Source organism: Stylophora pistillata, chromosome 1 (genome assembly GCF_964205215.1).
Source record: "Stylophora pistillata chromosome 1, jaStyPist1.2, whole genome shotgun sequence".
Taxonomy (NCBI): Eukaryota; Metazoa; Cnidaria; class Anthozoa; order Scleractinia; family Pocilloporidae; genus Stylophora; species Stylophora pistillata.
The window spans coordinates 31,961,764-31,988,726 of record NC_142519.1 but is presented as its reverse complement, the minus strand read 5'-3'; the positions used below and the strand labels follow the sequence as shown (position 1 = coordinate 31,988,726).

The following is a 26,963-nucleotide window of genomic DNA, read 5'->3' as shown; positions in this document are numbered from 1 at the left end:
TTGAACTCACTAAACACAAAACAATTTCAAAATACGTTCTGTTAAAATTTTTTTATTATCATTTCCCCATTCTTCAATATATAGCTCACAAGCTGTCAACCATGAAATAACGTGATACTCTTAATTTTTTTTCTTTATAATACAAATAATGATTTCTAGCCTAGAAATAGACCGGAATTAAAAGACAATACACGCGATCGTTAAACTTACATAAACAAATGCAATTTGCGGTTTTCAAGTTGTGTTCATGAATTAATATCAATAGTTCGCACGCAACATAAAAGTGCGCCGTCGATGACAGGCTCGGAACGAAAGAAAGAATGTCTTGTTGCATCTTTCCTTTTCATACTTTACCGTATCACTCCACCAGAATCAGTGGAAACTTTTTCTGAGATAACAATGTGTAGCCTGAATTCTCTGAATTCAACTTTGTCAGATACTAAATTAAATTATGATAATCCAGACGCGTTAGATATAAATTATGTTCTCGCCCCTAATTCATCTCTTTGTTCTATCTTAAACTTGAGCAGAAAGTAAGCTCTGTACGTCAAAGCTGCCTCTTCTTCGTTCTCTTTCGTGTTCAGAAGAGGATTGTTCGATTGTTTCACAGTCAATCTCTCTTTCTCTGTGTACGTCTCTGTCGTGCTGATCATATCTAGGTGGCGATGTTTCCCTTTGAGCGAGTACACTCGGCTTTGGTTCTTCGCTAAAAAGTGCAAAGTAACGGTGCGAATCGCTCAGGAGTCGCTCCGATTTCAGATCCAGCTTGAGACATTTTCCAGACCTTCTCCGGCGGTAGTCTCCGTGTAAGAAATCTTCGTAGTACATTGGACAAATAGTCCAGAAATGTCCCTTACCGTTTGGACTGCGACCAGCTTTGATAAAGCAGTCATTCAGAGAAAGATTGTGGCGAATGCTGTTTCGCCATCCGCTTCCTTTGGTCCTGAAGTATGGATACCGTGTCAGTATATAGCTGTAAATGTCACTAAGGACAAGTTTCTTCTCTGGTGAGCCTAGGATTGCCTCTGCAATGAGCCCAATGTAGCTTTGGCTAGGTTTTTCGTACGACCTAGCCAAGGAACTTCCCGAGGGCAGGAAGAAACCGCAGCTTCCCAGGGAAGGAACTGTAGGCCAGAAGCTTGTGTAATCGAGCGGGGCGACAGCTGCTGGTGCAGGAGGACCGTGACAGTTCAGCTTGGAGTGTGGTAGTCCCCACGAGTACCAAGGTCCTAGTTCAAACGCTGTTGGTACAGCACTGGGCCATGTTACTGTGCTCACAGACGGCACAGTCGGAAAATAATCCGGGGCTTTCTCGTAGCTCGATACAGGACTAAATGCTGACATGGTTTTTCTGCAATTGATTTCCTGGATGAACAAGCAATAACAGGCAACTCTCAGTTCAGATGTCTCGGTCAAGTTGTGTTTAGACTGCTTTTCAAGGCACTGTAACGTTCGCTCCTAGCGCTTCAGTTTATATAAACGCTCGGCCAGGCTATCACGTGACCGAGCCAATACAGTAACTTACTAGCGGTCTTTTGTTCTTACGGAGAGGTGAATAATCGTGGGAATTGCAACATTACGACCACATGCGGAGAATATTTATAGCGTTTATATTTGAAGTGGGAACAAGAATGTGATCCCCGGGGTTGCACGCATGGGTACCGTTCAACATCCCCGTCAATGGAAAGCCTCTGATAAACGCATTTTTCAACTTGATTTTGTGTTTTCAGCTTTTCCTAAGACGCAGATTAGCACAACAGGAGTTTTTGTGAATTGTTTTGGCTGGCTTGCGTGTTTGTAGTCTTTGCCCCTATTTTCCCAGTAATCCCCCCTCGTAGGTAATCTATTTATCATTCGTAAGCAACATCACTAAACCGAATGCGCTAAGTGCTTTAAAAAGTGTGTATATTTTGATCTTTTAGTTGGTTTTATCCATTTAATTAGTGCATTGTCTAGAAAATTACAAGTCTGGCATTTAAATCCAGGAAACAAAGAATGATTTTTCGCACGTTTTTTCCGCGTTAATGAATTCTAGAAATAGTAACAAGGTTATTTTTTCTTGATTGTAAAATAAACGCATTTTTTATTGCCTTTTATTCTCTGTTATTAAATAATTTCAAAGTTTCGTGCCCAGCTCACTACGTTAACGTTGTTTTAATATTTAACGTTAAAATGATCTCAGAATTACTTCATAACTACGTTGTATATTATGAGACCGCACTCAGATGTCAGGAATATCCTGATCCAGCTGCGAGAGATAGCTAGAAAGTGCTTCCACTTTGTTGATATCTCCGCACGCAACAGGAACAAAGCGTTGCTCGGCTCGTGTACGAATATTTATCAACCGAAAAGATAAATTTCATGAAGACTGATAAACAGAATCCGTGTAATGTTTACTTTGTGAGGAATTTAACAAAAAGGCAACATTTTAAGTCAAATGAGAAATTTAGAGACGTTCGTGTGGGGATAAAAGAAAAATCACGTACGGACGTCGATAAAAGATGATATTGGTAAACGATTAAAGGTAATATTTAGTTGGTATCACCAACACCATAAATTCAAAATATGTCACGGAAGTTTACACAAACTAAACAAATCGATAGCATTATCGAGAGAGTAATTGCAGAATTGAAACTAAATAAACAGGTAGTCTACAGGAGAGATGTTGCCAGCAAGAATAGTGGAGGAACACTCCGGCAATGAGAACAGTTATCACCCTTAAAACGTGTCAAGTTATTCTTAAGGTGCACCGTAGCACTGTTTTGAAAATATTGGGTGTGATTTGAGTATGGTGAAAGTAGGAGTATTATAAATTCCGGAAACCTGAGGCAAATATTGCTTCTTACAGCCCAAATGGAAGTATTTCTTAAAAGCTACCGGATATCAAAACTAAGCTTTGAGAGCATAAGATTCATATGACAGCAGATGGTAAACCACATTGATTCCACTTTTGTCTTTAGAAAAGGATTTTGCCATTAAGGCTATGGAAAGTGAATTTAATGCCTTTTTTTTCTGTGGGTTTTGTTCTCTAATCATTAGGGGATCATTATCCAATTCTACTTATACCACCAATATACAAAGTTGCATTGTCAGGTCACGAGAACATCTCATTATACAAATTCTCCCACGAGGACTATAGGAACTTTATAGAGTCTAGAATGGAGAATTTGTACGCTTGACCTGCTTACACGGAGTACTTAATTGAAGGGCTGATGCAAATACACAAAATTGACTTTTTTTTCACGAATGGGTTCAGAATTGGTTGTTTGATTTACTGTCAAGAAAATATAATCTTTTCATTTGCAAATGTTTGGAATTAGTGCGTTTCAAATGCTTTCAGCCCCAATCCAGCCACAAACGTGATGTAGTGTAAGTTCCAGGAGTCGACAAACATGTTTTCGCAAGAACCTTCCATGGGGTGAAAAGGGGTCTTAGTTTCCTCTTATTCTCGCAATATCTTTGGCGAAAAACACACTGAGCTTTGTTCATACTTTAGATATTGTTTTATAATACAAAAGTTAAGATCAGTTGATTTAGATAGCACATACCAGCGTTATATCGCAAATACTTCGAACTAAAAACAGTGCAAGACTAATGCAGCTAAAAAAACAGAGTAATAATGTAACTAAATAATGTTGCATCGAAGTCTTTTTCTTCAATGAAACGTAGGGTGCAAAGTTCCACAACTGGAATAACCGTACTGAGCGATGGATCAATGTTTTTCATCTTACATCGATTTGTTTACGAAGTAAATTAAACTTAGCTTAGCAAGGCGACTGGAGTCTGCTTCACTGAAGAGCAAGAGTCATATCAAGTGGTTTTTAAACATATATCTGACTTCATTTCGAACGAAATCGGTCAGTTTTTATGAATACGTTTAGTGGAAGTTATCGCTCATAAAAATCTGTTGAATCTGGTTAGGTAGCCACCGCGATAACTCTGAAAGCTGAAGCCCACCGTTCGCCTAACCAGAGAATAGCTTTCTTATACAATATTCAACAAGTTTAATTAAGAAACGTCCGACAGACAACCTCCAAGAAACTTTACATTTAGGCAACGGATTGATTTTTTAGGTCTAACAGTAATTTGTTTGTGAAGTAAATTGAACTTAGCTTAGCGAGGCGACTGAAGTCTGCTTCACTAAAGAGCAACAGTTATATCAAGTGGTTTCAAGCAAGTCTAACTTCATTTCGGACAAAATAGTTCAATAATAGTTGCTGATGGATGTAAGTTGAGTCTGTTTAGGTGCTGAATCACCACACTAACGCTGGCGGCTGAATTTTCAGCCCAAGCGGTGCACCTAGATCGGGAATAGCTTCCCAATACCACAATATTCAAAACTGAGGTTTGAGATAGTAGCCATTACACTGAGTCCAAAAAACTTTTACAACCAGGTAGCTCAAGGGATTCCATGTGGTTATTCCACTTTGACATGAACCTCCTGAAAAAGCTCGTCTTTATTCTAGATTTTTCCGTACGCACGAATTTAGAAAAAAAATCAGTGACATAACAAGTGTTTCAAGGCGCATGATATCCAGGCGCACCCTTGAATTCAAGTATACCGTGACATCTCAAAGTGTCAAAAACGGATACTTCACGCACGAGATCAACAAAATTGTTAAGTCATTCCGTTTTTGTCCAAATGAGATAGGGTGTCATTCTGCGTCGTAGAGCAGTTTGTTTTGGATACTGTTGCTACGTGGCATTCACTCAGTAAGTACGGAAACGCCCCTCCTGTTCAGCTTAATATCAAATAATTTTCAAATTGTTTTAGTTTATACGAGAAAACGCTAAAAAGCCGGATAAAATAAAATGAAAATCGATTCATGCAAAAAAATATGGCTCATCTTAACAACATAACTCAAGATTGATTTTTTCTCTTGTCTAATTCAAAACGTAATAACGTATAATTTGTTCTCAAACTTTGAAAACTTGACAATTCAAAAAATGCAATGACTTTAAAAAGGAAGGATATCTTGTCATTAAGAAGACCCTTTTTCACCCTTTTTGACCATACATAAATCTCCTATACTGACCCCGCACTTAATGGGTTCAAGGAAATCTAATACGCATTATTTTCATGCCTCTCACAAGAAAGGGACAAGATTTTGAAATGAGTTAAATTCCAAGTTCAAGTAGGAAATAATCTCTTTGAAAAACAACAACAACAACACGAAAAACGACAACAACTGCCTCGAACATATTTACAAATCCTCGATTGATCAGATTAGAGGGTTTGTAAACCTCGCGTGCTTCATAATGAAAATTAAATTGTTCTTCTTAAGCTCCTCGCAAATTAACAATTTGAATATTTTGTTTTAAAACAATCTTTTAAGGAACAAAAAAGATAACATTGATTTTTCAATCTCATCGACAAATATCAGTTAGGCAAAACAAAAATAAGACAAATTACAGTTCAATTGACAAATACGACTAAAATGCGTTATCAAAACGTTTTTAAACGAGCTGACTGGAATTGTGTTATGACGAATCAAAGAACAAACTGTTCCTGTAATTTAAAAGAAGAAATACACGGATGAAGACGATTTAGTTTGCAAAAACGCGCTCGGTGAATTTTTCCGGCCGTAGTGTAACAACTTTTCTAAACGAAGGAGAAAGGCCGGAATAGAACACTAAACTGCTATAACCAGTTTCACCCAGAGCCTTGACCGGGTTCATAGTTACTAAAACAATGTTTTGCGAACCTTTGACGAACTACTTAGGTATGATGTGGGGAAGAAAAGAAACTGAAAATCAAATGGGGCAGTGATGTCATATTGCTGAAAATAGTCGCCAATTCACTGAGTTTAGCAGTTTCACTCTGTTTGGTAAGCGTTCATAAGCCTAAAGTTAAACTGCACAAATTAGATTACACTACTGTGAAAAAAACAAAACAAAACAAAACAAAACACCTGAAATTTAAATGGGGCAAACGTCAGTACAAGGCTTAAAAACGTGACTTTAGATCTTAACGATACTTCCAAAATCCGCGAGGTATAAATATAAATATTGGGTTTTGTGCCAATAACTAATAGACGAAAAACCACAACTGCTCTCACAGTTATAAATATAACAAATACGGATGATTTCAATTAGGAGAATGACTAAGCAGTAAAACATGAATCATTCACTCTCATGCAAACTTTGTCATCACATCCTATCATAACCTGACCAATGCTCTCAATTTTTAAAGCAGCTTGAAAAATAGAGTATTTGCAAGAACTCTTTTCTTTAACATAACCTTCTGATAATGATATTTATATATTGAATTAAAGTAGCTCGAAATTTGAGGCTAAACAAACAAAACTATCATTAAGATTTTATTTTTGGAACAAACATTTACGAAGGACAAAATATCGCGTAAAAAATTCCATTCCTTCCGCACTGAATATCAATGCTAACGGTTTGTATTTGACAAAATGAGACTGATAACTTGCCCATGACGCAGTTAAATTTATTCCTACAAAAACCAAGACAAAATATAATTCCTCTGGTGATAAATCATAGAACTTTTAGTAAAAAGATAATACAATTCATCACCTTCGTCGTTCTGTTTCAATTCAAAATTAATATTTCATGTCTAGTGAAGTATGCACCCACGCTTTAACTGCTTTGAAAATTCAACTCAGACCACAATTTCTTTTCCTTTACTATATTGCTGAAAAGTTATCGTTGTGTTGTACATTTAAGTAGTTTTAAAGCCGTTACTAAGTCTGTTCAGTGGCCAGAAGAGTATGGTTCAGTGGTTAACAGTTATTTACTAACATAGTTTAAACTAACATACGTAATGTTGACTGAAACCCCAAACGACAAGTATTGCATAAATGTTTTCTCGCAGTTCACTTCATACATATTTTAACCGACATTTAAAATATTGACTTATTGGCAAAATTAAGAAATGATTACTGGGAGAGCTCCGAAAGCGAAAAGTTGGGGTTCACAGTGTTTGTATTAACTGTCACTTTCCTCCTAATCGGTTTATATTTGATGAAGAAAAAATGAATTATGTTAAATAAATGGTTTGAATTGATTTAAATTAAGTCATAAGCAATGAAAATAAATTAAAAGTATGGCATTGCGTGACTGAGCCTTTTACGAACAGTTCGAAAGCCCCGCTAACTTTCTATAATCATCACGCATAAGATAAAGAGAAAATTTCATTGCCACAAGATATCAACTAACCTCTGAAGTTGAATCACTGATTCACACCGTGCACTTCTTGCCAGTTCTTAGTTAAGCAAAACTAAGCAAAGAAAGACATTTATGCAGGACTTCTTGTCTACCTTTTTGTAAAACGGCCGCTCAACCGATAGTGACCTCCATTGGCAAGTTAATTTAAACGTTAAATTGTTGATCGACTTGCCTATTGTTTGATTTAAGTCCTGTATGCAATATTTGTACAAATGACGTTAAACATTCCGTTTTAAAGTTTAAAAGGATCTCAAGGTACCTAAAACGGCAGTCTACTATTTGATGCGTCACTTAATGAGTGCTTGGAGTAACAAACTAAACGCTAAAAATACAAATAAAACGTGCAAGTCTCAATTGAATGCTATTTCTCAGTTTTAATTGTGACTGAGACAAAGTAAATAAAAGGTTATTTATACAAAAAGGTTCAGTTTTAGCTCAAGGCTTCGAGGCTCGCAACCATAATGAAATTCACTCGGGTCTCAGAAGCACGACTGGCTGTTAAAGTCTATCGTTAGTATATCCTCTCACTGTTATGGTAAAATCTTGGTAATGTTCTTCTCTTTCGAATCCTTGGTAAACATTTCTACGAAATCAGATCAATTTGAAAGAAATACAAAATTGGTCCCAGTCCTTTTATTTTTCACTTCGAGAGAAGCTTGATCTTATGTGAGAGTGCATAAACTGCGGTCATGCATGTTCTTAAGAAAAAGATGACGCAAATTGTGAACATCGCGGTTACTGAATTCAAGATGTATATATGATAGGAGGGCGACGCCTAGGAAGAGGCCGATTAAAAAGTGAACTAAAATCTTTGGATAGAATTTCACAAATCAGTGACTGGATGTGTTTACCGTCGCTTACGGAGCCACACCTCAAACTTCAGCCAAACGTATGTGAGCAGCGTTGAGTTCCAAATTGCTACTTAAGCAATTTGCTGTCTGGGTTTCTGTTCTCAGACCATACACATTTTGACATTTTCATGTTGTTGTTTTGCAGAAGATGGCCAAGAAACGTACAAAGAGCTGAGCTATTGTTTTGCCCATTATATCTTTTATTTTAACACGTCCGTCCTCGTAGCCGTCGCTGTCGCGGTTGACTCAATAAGGTCCGTGTTATTGTTTCAAGCACAAGAGTTCCTCTTCTTTTTCACAAAATAGCTTTGTAAAATAATTACAAATTATGACAACAGTAAGCTAAGAGTACATTCAAATCAAAATTCTCTACAAATCAGAAACATAGGTCACGAAGAGTTTGTCAGCTAAGAGCATAAACCTCTATAAAAAAAACAAAATATCATTCAACACAAATTCATCATAACTAATGCATTACAATTTTACTAATTAGCTTCTGGATAATTCCGATATTTGTGTTTACAAATAAACTGACACGTTAAGTGACTAACTGATTAACAGACCGACTAGCCTCAGTTTGGCTGACAGACGAATGGTTAACAAAACTAGGAGATCATGATGATTTCTTTACAAAACTTATATTTTTATATTAACTAAGTTATATAGCTGAGTCTCTCGCAGGTCGAGAAACACCAGTAGTTAATGAATCAGTTATGTATCGCCGATTCGAACTAGGAGTGCGATTAGGTGTACTTGTAAAACACGTCAATATATTTGATAGAAAACGCATCAAAGAAACAGCTACCTGTCGTCACGAAAAGTTTGATAATTACAAAACTGTGTGTGGGTGGAACCCATTTGAGGAGATTTGGCTAGACATGTTCACTTCTACACTGACGCAAGTAGACAAGCCCAATGTGGTCGTTTACGCATCGACGATATTTCCGAACAGTTTCGTGATAAAAGCCCATAATCAAAAATAGAATTGTTCTGAATATCTGCGTGAAAGAATTTTAAATGAAACAAAGGCTAGAAATCATAACATCTGAATCTTACCATCGCTTAATCTCCAGTATCAAGAAACTTTTTTCATAAGGAGATCTAATGGAGATAAGCTACCTACTTGGCAATTATCAGCAAGACTGTTTTTCAATTTTCCTATTCTCATAAAGAAATTTAACTAATGAAACACATTTTAGGAGGGTTATTTTTCAATTGAACCAGGTATTGCAGACTATAAAGCAAACGAACAAGGAAGAAAAAGATTTGTCTATTGAAAATAACATTATAGAAAAAAAAATAAAGATTATAAACTCGTACAGTTATATTGATCTTGACTAAAATATCTGTAATCAAACAAACACTGCCACCAGATTTCCTTTCAGTTCTTCCTAGAACGTAACTGGAACACTACAGAATTTCAAAAAGGTAATTTCCAGCCCGTAGAGTCTTTATCTTAGTTACACGTAGAACAAGGGTGAAATGCAACATCGAAACTTCTGAAAACTTACTAACGTAACTGATTGAATTTAGTTCTGAGCATCAATCCTGCTTTCTCTCAGCAATAAAACAAAAACAATTTTGAGCGTTGCAGTTCTCTTTAGGAGTAAAGGCTGATAGTTTCTAAAGAAACTGTTTGGGGCTGCGTCGGTGGAGGTAACGAAATAATTTGGATATATCAACAAAGTTGAAATGGTAAATTGGCCACCGTAACGATTACAAAAGCTGACGTTTCGAGCGTTAGCCCTTCGTCGGAGCGAATAGAGGAATTGTGGGTTGCTGTGTGTGTGCTTTTGAAGGCAGAAAATGAAGCTACGTTATTGGTGGGAACATGGCAACGAGAAAAACACGAATAAATTAGTGGAATGAAAAGCTTTCGTTGCTCCCCTGTAGGATTTAGACTGCCGGTTTGAAAGATGAGCTTTTGTTCAAGAGTTTTACGGCTTTCCGAGTTGGCTTTCCGAGTTTACGGCTTTCCGAGTTTACGGATTTCAGAGTTTACGGCTTTCCGAGTTTACGGCTTTCAGAGTTTACGGCTTTCCGAGTTTACGGCTTTCCGAGTTTACGGCTTTCCGAGTTGGCTTTCCGAGTTGGCTTTCCGAGTTGGCTTTCCGAGTTGGCTTTTAGGAGTAGCCAATCGAAGGAAAAAAAAAAAAAAAACGACAAACCGCAAATGCCGAGAAACAGAAACTTATTTCGGGAAACTGAGAGGAAGCGAATATTTATAGCGTCTGAGAATTTGACGTCACTTTCAGTTTCATTTAGTTTTTGAAAAAATGCAACATTGCAGTTTATACATCAACCCTTACACTTAATTACATTGACGTCTTAAAGCGTCCTGGCTATGCATGGTATTCGGTTGTAAGTGCCCTATCTATTAATTGAATGCGGGACGATATTACTGTTCAGCACGCGATCGTCAATGATGTAGATTAAGAGGTTGTCTGCAACAAGCAAACCTCTACCCGACACGTTACACACTAAGAAAAGTAGATAGATTTTCAAATGAAAAAGTTATAAAAGATTAACGTCTGCCTCTAATGATAGCTTACAAAATCAAGTAGGCCATTAAGAAAAAAACCACGTCTACATACTTAAAACTAAATTTAAAATATTGCTTCAAAACAGAGGGGAGAAGATCTGACTTGGCGTTTAGTTGTGCAAAACAATTTCCTCCACTGACTTTATGTAAAGAAATAATCTGATTGAACACACATAAATTCAAGCAACTTACTAAACAGACTAAATTTTGATATATAAACAAAGTTGAAATGGTAAATTGGCCACCGTTACGATTATAAAAGCTGATGTTTCGAGCGTTAGCCCTTCGATGCATAGCCCTTAGCCCTTTGATACTTTGGACTCACATAAACGAGAAATATACTGTGAAGTATATAGCAAAAACCGCCACTTAACTGAACCGTATATCTGCTGAACCGAAACAGATGTAATTTTTGACGAAACAGAAACTGAGGCTTGTTGTGTCATTTTTTCTCTTTGCAAGACTCTTTCTTTTCTAAAAATAATTAAGGCCCATTAACTGTGTTCCCAACATACATTTTGCTCGAAAGGATGCTGTGGGTCTTAACAAGAGCAAGAAATCATTATTTTTTTAAAATTGGTAATAATGTAATGGTCAATTTGTCCCAAAAATTACCAAACGTTGGGATACAGATCAACATGATAAGTGTAGCAGGGTTGTTTAAGGTCAGGACTTCGGATAGTGAACCGCTCTTTGGAAGACAACTCAACTCATGAATGCTGCGAACTTGTTAGCGAACAGTGTTACCTCGTGAGGCAAGAAAGGCAAATATGTATTAATAGCAGTGTGATTAGAGGTTACACAGAGTTAATTTTGCAGAAAAAAGAATAAAAAACTACGCGATATCAATCATGTGACGCCAGAATCGCCGTTCTCAGTATTGTATCTCTCGCTTATCCAATTTCAGCACGCTTTAAATGCATGTTTTAAGGACTCTAAGCTAAAAATCGTGCCTCTTTGCACGAAGATAGTCAACTGTTAAAAAGAGGATATTACCAATTTCTGCTCGGGAAACTTTCAGGTATTTTGAAAGTTTGAAAAAAAAAAACCTGTTGTGATTGGACATTTATAGATGTGTTTTGAAATCAGATCACCTTAGTTCCATATCTATAAAACTACTTGAAAGCTAAACACTTTCTGACATCTATCTGCATTTCGGGTCACGACTTCCGCAAGTATCTTTGCATGAGAGTAAATACAGTAATAAAGTAAATGCTTTGAAACTTACCAACTAAAGTAGTCTCAGTTTTGAAGGTAAAGCTTGAAGTTTAGTCAGGACAATGAGGCCTTTACTAGCAGGCAACGCAATAAATAGGCGGAACAGCTGAGGACGTGTTTTGATGTCAGTTTCAGCAATGCAATGACAGTGCACAATGTTACTACAACACGCAACAAAGCTGAAAGACAAAAAAACATTATAATTAGAGGTTCAAAGCTTTCAATCTTTACCTCTGCTCTTGAATTAATGACGTTTTAATTGTGCATGACGTAATAATATCGCTGATCGTCTTGCCTCGTCATGCTGGACAAATAACAAGTTATCGTTTGCAAGTCCAATTAAAAAAAATTCATCCGAATTCTTAATTCATTGACCACATAGAACTGATAGATCTGACAATGAAATAACTTAATGAAAGCCGTCACAGTATCACAGACGTTTTTGCACATTTTTTCTTGTTCCCTCTATCACATTTCATCGATCATACCTTCGAGCACCTCGAGGCGAATGTAGTAGAGAATTCAACTGAAACAAATAGGCGTTATTGACCATGCGTGAGGTCAAAATGGCTGAATATTGGCCGAACTCTTGTTTGGCGTTTTTATGGACCGAGACGAAGCAAAAGGATTACGCTTTCATAAGAATCAAGAATGAATTGTTTATTTCGAGAGCCGGGTATGAAAGCCACTGTGTTTGTAGCAAAATAAACCCAAGAGGGTCGTTTTTCTTTGTTTTCACTGTCTTATGCCACTTTTTGCGAGTTCGTCGCCGACATTGTCCGAAATCTACGAACTTTGTTAGTCCACTCCAAGCACCTTTTTTTCTTGTGCAGGATCAAAGCGGGCAATCCTGAGTGGCCAAGATGGGCCCATTTTGCCCGCTCGGGTAGCCAATCAGAACACAGGATTCGCTTCATCTTACCTGCGGGCTCTGCCAGCTATATAACAGACAAATTTATTGACTTCTTTTAAGAATGTGTTAGTTTTGGACGCATGGCGAATTCAGAGGAAATAACAGAAATATTTTCACGCTTGTTGAATTTTGCAAGTGCCTTCTGAGAAGGTATAGGAAAGGAGCTATTTTGAAACAAAACACTGCTCCTCACTTCACGTTAGTTTAGAGACTTTGTGATAGTGATGTTTTCGTGGATGAACAATGAAAGCTATTCAACCAAAAAAATATTTCTTGTAACAACCAGGCAAAAGATCTTAATACAAAATGGAAAACTTCCCGATATCAATTCCGCTGCTTTCCTTTGATTAGGCATGACAGTGCAGCTTTGTCTAGAGATTTAGGTTTCTAATAGCTCCACCCCTCCCTCCACCGCACCCTACACGTAACTCTACGAACGTAGTAGCATTGTCATTCATTTGGGCGCAGTAGCCATCAGCTAATGTATAAGATCAAAATATTCTTCCACACTTCCACTTTAAACCCTTTTATAGCTTTGTTTAAAATATTGTGGGTGTTGTTTCCTTAGGAATATATAAACCACTCTGAGATGGAAGGTTATTTTGAGGTATCAATGTCTAGAAGGTCCACTTATTTTCCCCTGATGCATTTCACACGTAAGTGTATGCAATAGTTTAGAATCGAAGATCCTTAGGAAACCTTAGTTGCCAAGATTATGCAAAGACAGTGAAAACAGTCGCGATGAAATACGTCATTCTCACTTCACCATAAAGGTGAGGTAATACAAATAGCCACCTACAGGAGTTTCAAAAACTTTTTCATAAGGAATGGAAGGAGGCTACGCCCGGGAAAAAAGGGGCCGTCCGGCAAAACCCATGCACGAGAGCCTGCACGCAGGCCAAACTGGCAGACCACTTACGGTTAGAGGTCTAACTGGCGGCAGTAGACCACCGGTAACCGACTTTTATTGAAACCCCTGCACCCTATTGCCAGTCACTCACAACATTCAAAGTAGCTATATCATGAAATAAGGCCCTCGTAGCCTACAGCCCCTAATTATGTATTTAGCAATAAGACCTTTGTCCTCCGGTGCTTTAAAGTTATGAGAAAAACGACCGATAGACAATCACAGTCAGCCATCTAAAGTAATATTAGCAACACGGCGTTCGTCACGACAGGTCGTCCCACGAAATAACGTAGAGTAATTGGACAATTAATTTATTAAAACGACTCATGGATTTCATCACGGGAAGATGTCCTCAAGAATAAAAGAGACAAAAGGTGGATTACGACAAGACATTTATCTCCACCCTTTTTACCTAGCTCTCTCAGCCCAAAATAAATGATTTGTTTTAGATAAAATACACGCTAGAAAGAAGAAGTAAACCTTCCTCTTTGAGGTGCTGTTGATTTTAGTCAGTTACAAAAGAGGGCAAACTCTGAATTTTCAATTTTTCAAAAACTTTCTGCACTCGCAAAGAGAAACATCTCTGTCTGCTAACATGTAAGAGGGAGACACAACAACTACACCTCTTAAAAGTTTTCCTGAAAAAACGGTGCAACTACACAGGCATGACGCGTCAACTCTACCATTACAGTGTCCAATAAGTTGTCCTCTTAGTATTCAAATAGCGCTAGCAATAACGTTTGAGAATTTTTTTCTAGTTTTAATTAAAGGTGAAACTGATCAAAACATGGCAATGCTTCGAGCAATTATTGGACGACATCAGAAAACAGCTCTTACTAATTTCAAATTCAGAAGTTACTATTCAAGCAGTAAAGCTATAAGTTGGAACGACGTAATAAACGCAGAAAGTAGATCATTGTTCAATTTTAAACGCATGATTACCTTTGCTTCACTAAGTTTAAAATGTATTTAAGTTTACAAACAACTTTATATTTAGAAGTTAACATTGACCTAATTGCCATGAAATAAGGCCCCGCATCTCACGCCTTGTACTACTATCTCGAACACAAGTCAACCAGATCCACGAGATAAATGATATGGCCCAAATCGCATCATACGACAGAGAAAGTTTCACGATGAAGCTATTTAGCTGATTATGCTTAGAACTAAGGAAGAAAAAAGCACACTAAACAAAGTGCTCTTCACGCATGAATCGATTTGTGACTTTTGACCGTTGTTATTGACTTTTAATGGGTTGCTAATTAAAGAATAGCTTTTTGCGTCGTCATTCAGGGCAGAAAAACAACATCAAAACAACAAGAAGAAATTATAAGCAGTCGTATTTGGATAAAAAGTTGATGAAGAGCTTTAACTATCATATTGTCATTTTCACCAGTTAGTCGCTCTAATAGTTTACTATGCATTTGATTTCATTTTTGAGGAATCTAAACAAATAATACCCTTGAAAACTTTCTTATTTTAAACATAACTGTCATTCTTTGGAGAAATAGCTTTATATTGGTATCAAGGAGAGGCACAAAAGAATCCAAACAAACACTGAGTTCCTTCATTATTTTTAAAACGGAAATTGAGTTATGTTGAAATATCACCCAGATCCATCGTTTCAATGTCAGTCTTAACAATGACTAGAATCATGACTGAATTACTAACAATCCTTAAAGATTTATGGCAACGTTAGGATTATAGCAGCGATAAAATTAGCCACAGCGGACCTCTTTTATTCCATTGTAAACATAAATATTGAATCGTTCAATATCAATTGACAATCGTGGGCCAAGACTAGCTTTATGAAGGTGCATTGGTATAAGTAATTCATGAAAGAACGCCATTTTTTAATTCCTAAAGGAACACTTACAAGCGGGCTATAATGGAAATCCGTTCAACCCAGAAAGTGGCCATTTTGATAACTAAGTGATATGTTTATTCCTACTTTAGGCTCCGTTTAGCGTCAACGCTAAAGTTGAGATCTGATTGATACTTTCAAGTGGAATTCTGTTAAAACCTTTGAACTGCCAAGCAATTTTGTTTTCAATTACTTCCAATAGTGATGGAGGCCAGTGTGTTTCTCTGATTTAGAAAAATCTTGGAAACGACACTTTCAAGATATTGAATTGATTGCATATTTCGAATTTTTTTTTCATGTCACAGCGACAATATTTTGTAACGATACTAACTCGACATTTTTTGTACATTTGAAATTCTAATATCGCATTAAAGAAATTCAGTTTTTGATCGGTAAATTACTCTTCATAAAAGAAGTAACATTCTTAAACGCTTTCGAAGGAAAATTAATGAAACAGCTACATTCAACTTTTAAAATGTGCAAGACAAACAAGGTTAACTTACTGCTATATATGATAAAGCATCCTTTTTTGGCTCTTTGGGTGCTTCGTGAATTCAGTTAAGAATTAGGTCTGAAATAAATGTCTCACATGCAATAGTATAATTTCTCAATCAAATCGCATGGAAACAGAAAACCCAGCAGTACATTGTCTCTAAACACATCGTTAGATAAAAGGAATCGAAACGAAAATTTTATGAAATGTAACGAATGCAAGTTCACGAAAAATAATCGATCAAACTCTTAAGCAAAGTCACAAATATGTTTTCCTGTTGTGAGACATAGAAAAATTCGGTCGCTACATTAACCTTACTGTATTGGACTGGCACATAGCGCTGTTCGAATGGTATGTTTTTCAATTTTGTTTTGTTTACTAGAGGTTTTTTCAAACCAGAGACTTTAACCTTTCATAGATCGAGTTTGTTGTATGTTTTAAGGAGCCTTAAAGAAAATAACAACATTAATATTTAAGTATGATGCACTATCCTTCGCAGTAGATAGCACTATTTATGCAATATCGCATTAAAATATATGAACTTCATATATTAATTGTATCTGTATTAATATTTAAACAAGTTATGGCAGACAGATTTTTTTACATGAACACATCACATCTACAAACCACTGAACTCAGCCAGACTAGAAGAAAAGACCTTGGTTGTCCAGATTCCACTTTTCAGTCGTTACTGTGCTTACTACGATCTAGTTATCTTGAAAAAAGTATTTAGAAAATGGAAAAATCTGAGCTGGTTTGGTCTCATTGTTCAAGTTGGGCATGCCAATATGGCGGCCAAAAGGCCATCAATTAAAAACAACACTGAAATCGTATTCACAGTAAAACGCTTTTCCAACTCAAAAAGCTTAGCCTACATATTTTGATTTCAAAAAGTAGAATGTTTGATGAACATACAATGGATAAAAAGGGTAAAAAAGAGAATAGTTATCTCGATATTGCACTGAAATAGGCTGTGTCAACTGAATTTCAAAACGCCTACCCATCCTAGTCTTCCGTGACTACAGTACACCTACACCCCTCCAACTCCTGCACATGAATTCCGTAACGACTACATCGAAGATGTAGTGCAAATATTAAGTTTCAGAATTTACCAATTACGAACTTTTGAAGATGCCATGTTAAAAAGAAAAGCGATGCATACTATGATAGTGAAGGGTAAAAAGATTTATCACCTTTTGATATTGAATTGATAAAATTTTCCTCATCAAGCATACCGTTGTCGTAACCCAAGCTCTAAAATAAGATATTTCATCAGCTTTTTTTCAGTGATGGTTCTAGATTTTCAAATCGAAATATTGGTTTACTAGGGGACTATAAATCGTCCGATTGTGTACGAACCAGACACAGATAGAGAATACAATATACAACGACTTCCTTGGCTTCCATCTATATTGACCGCGGTTCTTTATAAATACCAAATACCAAAACAGCTGCGAAACAAATCATGCAAAATAGATTCAATCGGGCTCAACTATGATTGCGATATTCTCAGCTGCTCAAGAAATATGCAAATCCGCAAGAAGGAAACAGAAAACTGACAAGATATTAGAGTCCGAGATAAGTTTGGAATAACATATTACTTCATTCGAATTATCCACGTTACAGCGCATTAGATTATCACTGCTTTCTATGTCACATTTTACTTCGAATGTGTACATCCGAGTGAATATCAGCGATTTTATATTGATGCGTATTTTTTTCAAGGTGGGCACTCAGCCAATTAAGTAGAAGATTCAAATCAACTTCAATTCCAACAATATCAAGAAAGACACGGCCCCATATTTACTTACCACGTCATGTTCGATTTCTTGCTTTCGCCTTATGAGGTCATTTAGCTCACCAAAAGTCATTATGTGTGGGAAAAAACTCCTAAAAGTGAACCGATATGGGAAATTTTCTTAAAATGTTAAAGCTAGCGTTTCAGCGCTTAAATGTAGTAAGATTAATTAATATTTCCTGTTCACGCGACCGTTTAACGTAAATTTAGAACATCTCCATTGTTCATATAAAACTGACATTAATCTAAAACGAAGAAAAGAAAACGTACCAATTCTATCAATATTCTGCTCTTTTCTTGTTTGAATATTGCGCTTACATTAAAAACGTTTTTATTATTGTTCTAAAAAATGACCATTAAGAAAGAAAAACTAAAATAATAACAATAAAACATTACGAGGCTTTCAGCATTAATGTGTGGGCATTATTGACCAAGCGTGAGGTCAAGATGGCTGGATATTGGCCAAGGTTCTTTTTTAGCATTTTCATCGACCTCGACGAAGTCAGCTTGGTCACTGATTTTTTCCTCTTACAAAAAAATTGGGTGGGGCATTTTTGCTCGGGGGGGGAGGTTTCCCAATTTTAAAATGTGAGTTATATATCCTTGTTGGTCATTGTATCATAATGGTACTTAGCATACCAAGATTAAGGATTAATAGGATCACGGAAACGTCAACGCTAAATATTTTAAAATAAAATCTAATGGGAGAAATGCTTACAAAGTAACGCTTTTACATGATTAGAAGATTCTCTGAAAGTGACAGTGTTTTTCAAGAAGCTACGTTTGCATAAACTGCCGACTTTGAAGTTTCAGAAGAGGATTGAAGCATTTTTACAGTAAATCAGAACAGTAGAAACGTATGCTGCACATGTTGCAATCTGAAGATGACGCAATACAAGTTTGACAAGAATGATAACTTCAATGTATTCAAACTTTTAAAGCTGTGCATTACCAGATTCTGATTTGCCCCCACACACGAAAATATGAAAGAAAGACGTTTCACGTAGTAATTGAAATAATTTGATGACAGATATCATTTGAAAAAAAACTGCTAGGCGAGTTTCAGATGAGAGTATCTTCAACGGTGCAATTTTAAAACTAACACTGAAAAAAAAAAAGCAAGGACCTTCAACACATCTGTAGGCCCCCTGTTTTCCATCAGCACGCCTTTGATTTACCACACTTTGCGTCATAGATGAAACTCATAAAATAAAGGTCAAGGAAGACTTTTTATTTAGCAGGTAGGAAAGTTACTTTTCTGGTAGGGTCTGGCCTAAGGATGGTTAACGTACTTATAGAAGTACTAGGATCCCTCGAATGACGACACGTCGATTCAAAAGCAAGACAGAAGCTGTTTCTGTAAATTTACGGCCACCATTCACTGGTGCCCTTGAAATCTTCAACTGTCGGCTACTCTCTCTCAAACATGTCAGCGTTCATCTCCCCTCAGTACATTTTCTTCGTTGAAACATTTTGGGCTTCATAGTTTGTAAAATATTATCTGAAAGAATTTATCCTCTTATTAAGTGTCTATTCATCTTGAATAAGGGGGGGCAGCTTTTTAAAGAAACTGTGGTGCCGCGTCGGTGGGGGTAACAAGGTCATTTAGGTTTATCAACTAAGTCAGTTGAAAATGTAAATTGGTCACCGTAAAGAGTTTAAAAGCTGACGTTTCGAGCGTTGACCTTTAGCTAGCTCAAAACGTCCGGCAGCTTTTAAACTCTTTACGGTGGCCAATTTACATTATCAACTTAGTTAATAAAACCAAATTATCTATTTATTTTGGACGAGGAAGCCAAGGTCATTTCACTTTAACATAGATTTCTAAGAAGAAGTAACCTTTGTATCCCTTTACAGGCACTTTACAGAAAACTCTGCATTCGCACAATCGATCACTGTGCATCGGGTCTGAAAGCCATCTACGAAAAGTTCGATTGACGCGTAAGTTAATACACCGCAAAGTTGACGTTAACTCTGAAGGTGATTTGCTTAATCACAAGAAAAGGATTGAAAGCCATCATAGTCTTTCACAAGAAAAAAAGGGCGAAAGTCATGATTGAAAATCACGTTTTCATTACAAAATAGTTTGATTCGTCATCAAGCCTGTCCTATTGACCTGTCAAAATATCTACGACTGCGTCAGTCTTCATTTCTTACAGTCAATGAGAGTAAACATTCGTGTGAGAAAAAGCTATGAAATTGCAGAATTTGAGGCAATTTTCTGACGTTACGTATAACGTAACGTCAGAAAATTATATACCTATTTAGCATCACGGTTTTAGTATGATCGCCCAACCTTTGCGACCATTTTTTACCACGGTCCGCAAAATTTACAAGCTAGCTTCCAATGTTCTCAAACTTAGCTGGAAGGAAAGCAAGGAAGGCAGTTAGGTCAGTGCTAGGAACAACAGCCGGATTAAACATATACCAAGAATCTCTGATGATTCAATATCCCTGATTAGAATTAACACTTTCCTAGAAACGAAGGGATGGAAACTGTCTTTGAATATAACTAAACAGAGCAATTCAGTACGCAAAATGTTTCCGTAGGAGCAAAAACTGAATTGATGAAAAATTATAAATTAACTCTAAAGGACAGCAGATAACGCACCCTTGTATAAATCGGCAAATGCAAGGACCGATTTCTCTGTCGCACATTCTCTTCTTAGAACCAGTTTAAAAAGGTTTGTAAAAAGGTGGACGTGTCTCTATTTTGTGCGTGTGTAATCAGATAACTGGAATTTGGCCAAGCACTAATGACAGGTCTGACGTGATGATGTGGAAATCACAAGCTATGACGTAAAACAAATATTTGTAGCTTTTCATGACAGTTTAAAACACGTTCGTTAACTAAACTGATTAATCCAAAAGGCAGTCTTTTATGATTGACTACTGTTAAGTTCGTTGGATGCCGGCTAAATTTTTCCTTTGTCAATTAAGGTTAATGTTCTGGGTCTTAAGTGTTTAACAGTAGCGGAAAATAACACAAATTGGATAGCTAATGGAATGTTTGCTTTGCTTCAGTTTACATATCTAAACCGATATTTTACCCAAAGCTGGCATGTTTGTATTAAATAGCGTCATCTTGATGTTTCTTCGAATCATTTCGGCAGTTTTAGTTATATATAGATTAAGCAGTCAACAAGAATTTTTATCAACCTTCTCCTCGTAAAAGCATTTCACTATATTTTTTCCCGTTGCATTACAGCCCTATCTTGGAAAAGTCGCTTTCAGTTCCAAAGCCTGGCCATAAGCCTTCTATATGAAGACATCTGGCACCCGCGTGACCAGTCGACCCTGAAAGATCAGCGAAGGGTGTATTCAACCCCTCTCGCACATGTCGCTCCCATTTGACTGACAAGTGCACTCTCTTCGCTCAGTTTTCAGAGTGAAGAACAAACAAGATGTCAACGGTTTATCTATATCTGTATAGGGAAGATACAGTGGCATTTGGGGGAAGGCTAATCTGACTGAATGTTCCGGCTTTGTTGGTTACGCAACAAATGACGCTCTTGTGTTATTCCTTTCCAACTAAAGCAAATTTGGGTAATCATAGTAATGCTTTTGAATAATTTAGACCTATTAATTGATTTTCACACGGTACTTTAAAGAAATAAATACAAGGTTAGCATATTTTGTTCTTGTGCAAGAAACGTCAGTCACGAGAGAAGATCCGTTCATTTCCGGATTTTTTACGCTTAAGCTTAAACTCTCTACGGGAGGGCATCTGAAACGTGCCTGTTTGTACGTTCAGAATCCTAAGTTGCTCTTTAAAAGGCAGGGTCCCCATACCAACTCGGTATATTTTCAGTCTGGAGTAAGTTGGTGGACGCGCGCAAAGATGCAACTTTATGCAGCCTTATTGATCTGTTGCAGCATTCCTTTAAGTTTTTGCCTTTCTCCTACTTCAAACAGACAAACGGATAAGTGTCAAGAGGTAAGTTGAGAAATTTTGAATAGCAAAACAATGGGTATGTCTTCTTTTTGCGAAGTTTACTGAGGACTGAACCGACCAACACGTTTCATTGCAGTAAAAAAAAAAAAAAAAAAAAAATTGAACTGAATTCTCACGAAATTGAGGGGTTGAAAAGGGTTGCAACAGCTCAATCGAGATTCTAAACTCGAACCAAGATACGCAACAATTCTAGACACGATTAAAGACAGAATCTGTTATCAGACACAAGAACACGAGGGTTAAATTTCCCTCATCAACGCGTGTTAATGTCTTCACTGCAGTACTTGACTTATGAGGATTGTCTGAAGGAAGCTTATGAGGCGGGCGCTACATGCCGGATGTCGAATGAATCTCATCTCAAGGCTGAGATCAATGATGTTTGCGATGGACACCAAGAAAAACTGAAACGTCTATGTTCCATTCATTGCGCGAAAGGTTAGGCTGAAAATTAGTGTAAGTTTCAATCATAACCACTACGTGACGTACACAAAAAGTAATTGTCTATCAATTGTCGAAGGAAGTCCAAGGTTATAAAACCAGTTTTCACTTCTATGATTGGTCTAGAGAAAATTACACCACCTTCGCTTCCTATCAGACGCTGGAATAAACTTCATTTATGACGTAGTCATTTACGTCCCCCCTCCCCCTCCCCCTCCCCCTTCGCTTTAGAAAGCGTCCTAATTCTATTTACTCTACATGAGCTCTCCTTGGCTCTCTAGCATATATTTCTTTGTACTGATTGGCCAATAGATTATTTTGACTTCAATTTTACTAAAACTACTTGAAATACAACCAATGAACATTGACAAGATCAGTATGCAACTGTTATGAATCAATGAGTAGAAAGATATGAGGAAATACCCATGGGGTTTAGGTATCAACTGAACAAGGAGGCGATTAGCGCTAAGAACACTACGTTTTTAGAAAGAAATTATCAAAGATGCTCATGTTACCAACTGATTTAAAATACGTCAAAAGTTTCTAAATTTCCCATTACGAGCTCAAACGAGCGACAAATTTGAACGTTCGACATTGTTGATGTTTAAGACAAAGTAATTCCCTCATAACAATAATAATAATAATAATAATACACTTTATTTAGAGAGGGTGGTACGGAATAGTTGAAGTAAATGGTTCGTACAACTTCAGACAAACAAAATTCAAGGACAACGTTTTATTCATACATCTAAACCATTTACGATTGAATACACATTTGCCCATCGCTCAATTAAATTGAAAACAAAGGGAAATGAAAAATTCGTCGACCAAAACATAGCCAAACCACTACATGTTTATGTTGCCCCTTAAAACAAAAGCACAATGGCGGACTACCCCACATCGGAGGCCTTGCGCATGAAACTGAGGCACAGATCCAACTTTGCTTCATGTACCACTTACGTTTTATACCGGCCATTTTCGCTTTTTGGTAGTTACTAGTGGACAAATTTTCCATAGCAAAATCGTTTAATTTATCAGAAAAGCGATAAGGCGCACATAAGTTGCTAAATTTCAAGGACTTTTCATGACCTACTAAAGAAATCAAGTACTTTTCAAGGACTTACCCAAATTCAAGGACTTTTCAAGACGACCGTTAAAATTCAAGACCTTTTCAAGATTGTACGAACCATGGAAGTAACCAATAAACTTGTGGCCCTCTATTTAAAAACTTCTAACAAGCAATGTATGTTGAATTCTAACATAACTATCAATAAAAACTAGGAATTAATACTTATCTAATAAGAAGACGAGTTACGAGTAAAAATAAAATGTAACTTGAGAGCAAATGATGAATCATATGTTAGAGCATAAAATGATGTAGTTTCTGTTGTACCTTAAGAAGGTTGTTTCTATAATTGTTCTGAAAAGATTCTAATGACACAGAATTCCTGAGTTCTAGACTTAAAGCTATTCCAAAGTTTACAGGTAGTGACTTCGAATGATCTACCGCCTTCGGTCATACGATTAATTCTTAGGCAAATAAAATTAGTGTTGCTATATCTGGTAGCACGATCATGTTGCTGACTATTAAGTATCAAAGAGCCTTCAGTATATAAGGGTACTTCTGACGCGTGACAGAGGGACATATCCATTCGTAGCAAATAACCACCGAAGGGGTGTAGTGTAGGGGGTAAACGTCACCATTTATTTTAGATTTGAATTTTTGGTTAGGTTTTCTAGAAATGCCGTTGTCTGGCTGAATTGCTGTATATACATTGACCGGAGGACCATAAGCAAACAAAAGGCTGAAAATTGTTGTGTACAACCTCTGGCAATGGAGGTTTATCGTGTTTTACTTTTGTTGTCAGTTTTTGAATGATTGAACCATTTAGATAACACATGGTCTAATCGAACTGTTGTTTCATTTGTCTTTTGAAGCATCATGTGTGAGTTGCTTCGAAAAAATGGAAGGAGTAGTGGAAAACTGCAAATTGTTTTCCAAGAAGGTGAACTGTGATCTCAAGGTTCAGGAATGTGAGGAAGCGAAGGCTTCACTCAGCAAGTACTGCAGCAGCAAGGAATGTCCAGGTGAGTAAAAAAAAAAAAAACAGGTTTACTCAGTCGCCTCACTATAGTAGCTGAAGGGAGGGAAAGCATGACAACAGTGTTTAAATAAATCATCAAAAGGTCTTTTTCTTTCAGTGAAAGGGAGTCTCAGTCATGCGGTACTATGAATTCTAGGAGAGTCGGTCCTTGCATCTCTTCGAATAGATTTAATTTGGCCAAAATGTTTATGAAAAGCGAACGAGCGTCTCGTAACTGCCGACTGATAATCATGAAATTTATATCAATTAGTCCACTCTAAAGGAATACCATGTCTTTTTTTCACTAACAAACTATCATGTGCATCTTCTAAGTCTTAATTTTAATTTCGCTTCATGTCATGTTCGAAAATACGTTGGAAAACCTTCTAACAACTGTCCGTAAGATAACGGGAAAGAATTAGAAAAGCCATCCACTAATTTTCTTTAGAAACTAAATGACATAAGTAACGCAGGGGTCAACTTTGAGAGAATAACTTGTTTTATTATATGGCTGTCTCACAAGGACTGGGAACTACCAAATTCACGAATTTGATTGGCTGAAATCAGTATTAAAAGCGGTCTAGATTTTCCCATCTAGACCGGTCTAGAAAAAAAAGGTATAAAGAATATAAAAAATTGGCATATAAGACAGCCATATAATAAACATATTATTAACCGTGCTAGGTCGGTCTGTATGGAAGAATCTTGACCTCGGTCGCTGGTACAGAACCGCGCTCGGTCTGTACTGGCGACCTCGGTCAAGATTCTCCCATACAGACCTCCCGCTCGGTTAATAAGAACTAAATACAACTTGGACATACTTCATATTTTTTTATACTGGTATAGCTGGTATATCAATGATCTACGCTCAAAGTCTAATGAACTAATATCGTTAGAACTTACATGAGATATGCTTGGGTTTACATGTAGTGTGCAGAGATCAGTACTGTCACAACGGAGGCAAGTGTGTTGGACTCGGTTCAGCTGGGTGCCAGTGCCCCGCAGGTTACAGTGGAGCTTTCTGTCAGAAAAGTAAGTGCAAATGAATGTCATTTCAAAACTCTTCTGATTCCGAAACGTTATGAGAGTGAAATTATCATTTAAATGACGAAATGAAGGTAACAACCTCAAGATTAAAGGGATATGACTCGAGGTAGAGAAAGAGCGTCTAAGGTGCAGCCAAATTATCAACTCCTTTCTTATTCTATATTGTCAATTGTTCCATAACGTCACAAAAATAATCAATAATCTACGCTCAAGTTCGAGTCTGTCATTTTGAGTCAAATGGCCGTTAGATTGGATGTTTCCCCATTCGCTTGGAAGCTACTTCCCCATTATTGCTCATTTAAGACTGACTGGACTTTAGTGGGGAACGCAATAGCACCAGCTTTGGTACACGTACCATTATTCTGCTTATCGAGGACATTTTCTGCAGGTAAATGCGCAAGCAAGCCATGTAAAAATGGTGGTACGTGTATTGGCGAAAACCTTTGTAACTGCCCACCTAAATACTCTGGCCCTCAATGCACAGTGAGAGGAAGACTGGGAACTAAAGAAAATCTAGCACCAAACGCGCAAGCAATTCTAGACGCCGGTGATAGTCAGGGAAGCGGAATGTACTGGATTCAGCCTCCTGGTGAGACAGCCCCAGCTCAAACTTACTGTGACATGACTTTCGCTGGTGGTGCATGGATGTTAGCTGGTTACGGTTACGTTTACTCAACGTCATTAAATGCCAACAATAAGGCCATACCCAATATGAATAACCCTTATGGTTACGCTTGGCTCCCCACACAACGCAAATCCGAAAATGGTCTGATCAGTCTGCCTCATGGCGCTGTAAAAATGGCCAATAATGCTCGTTTTATGATCATGGCTGCGGGTAACAACCCAGCCACAGGCGGTATTGATCAATACTCATATGTCTACCGCATCAACATTACGGATAATCCTTACACCATAACCTTTGCAAATCATAACCGCTATAATGGCGGACAGCCGGGTCGTATGCATGTCCAAGATTTCATTGTTGAAGCGTTGAAAGGAGAAAGTGGAAAGTATGTCAGACATGCTTTAGGGGAAGCCTTAGGGGTGACATGGGGCGACTCATATCCCACCGGTTATGGGTTTAACGACAAAACGCAACCTTTTTCAGGCTCTGACAAGGGTCCCTTTTTCCCAAGTGTCCACTCGGGCTCAGGACGCAGTCCATGTGGTGGATGCACCCCAACTAATTACGAGCCTGACGTGAAGGGAGGTTCCCCTCACTACACACATCGTGGCTGGTACACAGCTACAGGTTTTGGTAAAACAGGGCAAACCTCTGTTTGGTTTAAGTAAAAGATTAGCACATGGTGCATAGAGCACATCAGAGCATAAAGTTCAATTTGAATAAATTGATGGCCTTGTTTTCCATAGCTCACATAGCTCGGCTACAGCGTTAGTTTCAAACATTTGTTTAGTAAAGTACTGCAACTATACAGGTATTAAAACCTTTTAAACTTTCATTGCCAAGCTGTGTTGAGATCTTACTTATCAAACGTATGGATGTTAGATAGTTACGGCTATCGAAGGTATGAACTGAACTAAACCTTGATTGAATCCTTGAATCCATGCCTTTCTCCACGTTATATGAAGTCCACCTCGGTTCTTTTTCTCTAAATAGTCCATTCTGGGGGAAAAAGCATTTATGATGGTATAGATTTTGAT

The 26,963-nt window shown here is 37.3% G+C and overlaps 2 protein-coding genes across 5 annotated transcripts; one reads left to right on the top strand and one right to left on the bottom strand.

The window, feature by feature from the left end:
* Window positions 1-36: 36 nt before the first annotated feature.
* LOC111324427 (uncharacterized) lies at window positions 37-20,482 on the bottom strand. Of its 4 annotated transcripts, none has more exons than XM_088751498.1 (3): window positions 20,389-20,482; window positions 11,813-11,981; window positions 37-1,365 (listed from the first exon to the last, which is right to left on the bottom strand). In XM_088751498.1, the coding sequence occupies exon 3, from the start codon at window positions 1,342-1,344 to the stop codon at window positions 517-519; it is 828 nt and encodes a 275-aa protein (XP_088607624.1). In that variant the 5' UTR covers window positions 1,345-1,365; window positions 11,813-11,981; window positions 20,389-20,482; the 3' UTR covers window positions 37-516. The 4 variants fall into 4 exon arrangements, with proteins under 4 accessions (XP_088607624.1, XP_088607620.1, XP_022783718.1 ...); XM_088751494.1 differs by lacking the exon at window positions 20,389-20,482 and adding an exon at window positions 17,791-17,869; XM_022927983.2 differs by lacking the exon at window positions 20,389-20,482 and adding an exon at window positions 16,980-17,119.
* Window positions 20,483-21,505: 1,023 nt separating this feature from the next.
* LOC111324437 (uncharacterized) lies at window positions 21,506-26,761 on the top strand. Its single transcript, XM_088751486.1, has 5 exons — window positions 21,506-21,714; window positions 22,014-22,167; window positions 24,109-24,258; window positions 25,185-25,286; window positions 25,690-26,761. The coding sequence occupies exons 1-5, from the start codon at window positions 21,619-21,621 to the stop codon at window positions 26,592-26,594; spliced, it is 1,407 nt and encodes a 468-aa protein (XP_088607612.1). The 5' UTR covers window positions 21,506-21,618; the 3' UTR covers window positions 26,595-26,761.
* Window positions 26,762-26,963: the final 202 nt, after the last annotated feature.

Excerpts from the sequence above, each read along its gene's own strand:
- LOC111324427 (XM_088751498.1), bottom strand. The coding sequence starts at position 1,344 with ATGTCAGCATTTAGTCCTGTATCGAGCTACGAGAAAGCCCCGGATTAT.
- LOC111324437 (XM_088751486.1), top strand. The coding sequence starts at position 21,619 with ATGCAACTTTATGCAGCCTTATTGATCTGTTGCAGCATTCCTTTAAGT. Across the intron at positions 21,715-22,013 it reads AAACGGATAAGTGTCAAGAG|TACTTGACTTATGAGGATTG; the intron begins GTAAGTTGAGAA and ends TCTTCACTGCAG. Across the intron at positions 24,259-25,184 it reads CAGCAGCAAGGAATGTCCAG|TGTGCAGAGATCAGTACTGT; the intron begins GTGAGTAAAAAA and ends GTTTACATGTAG.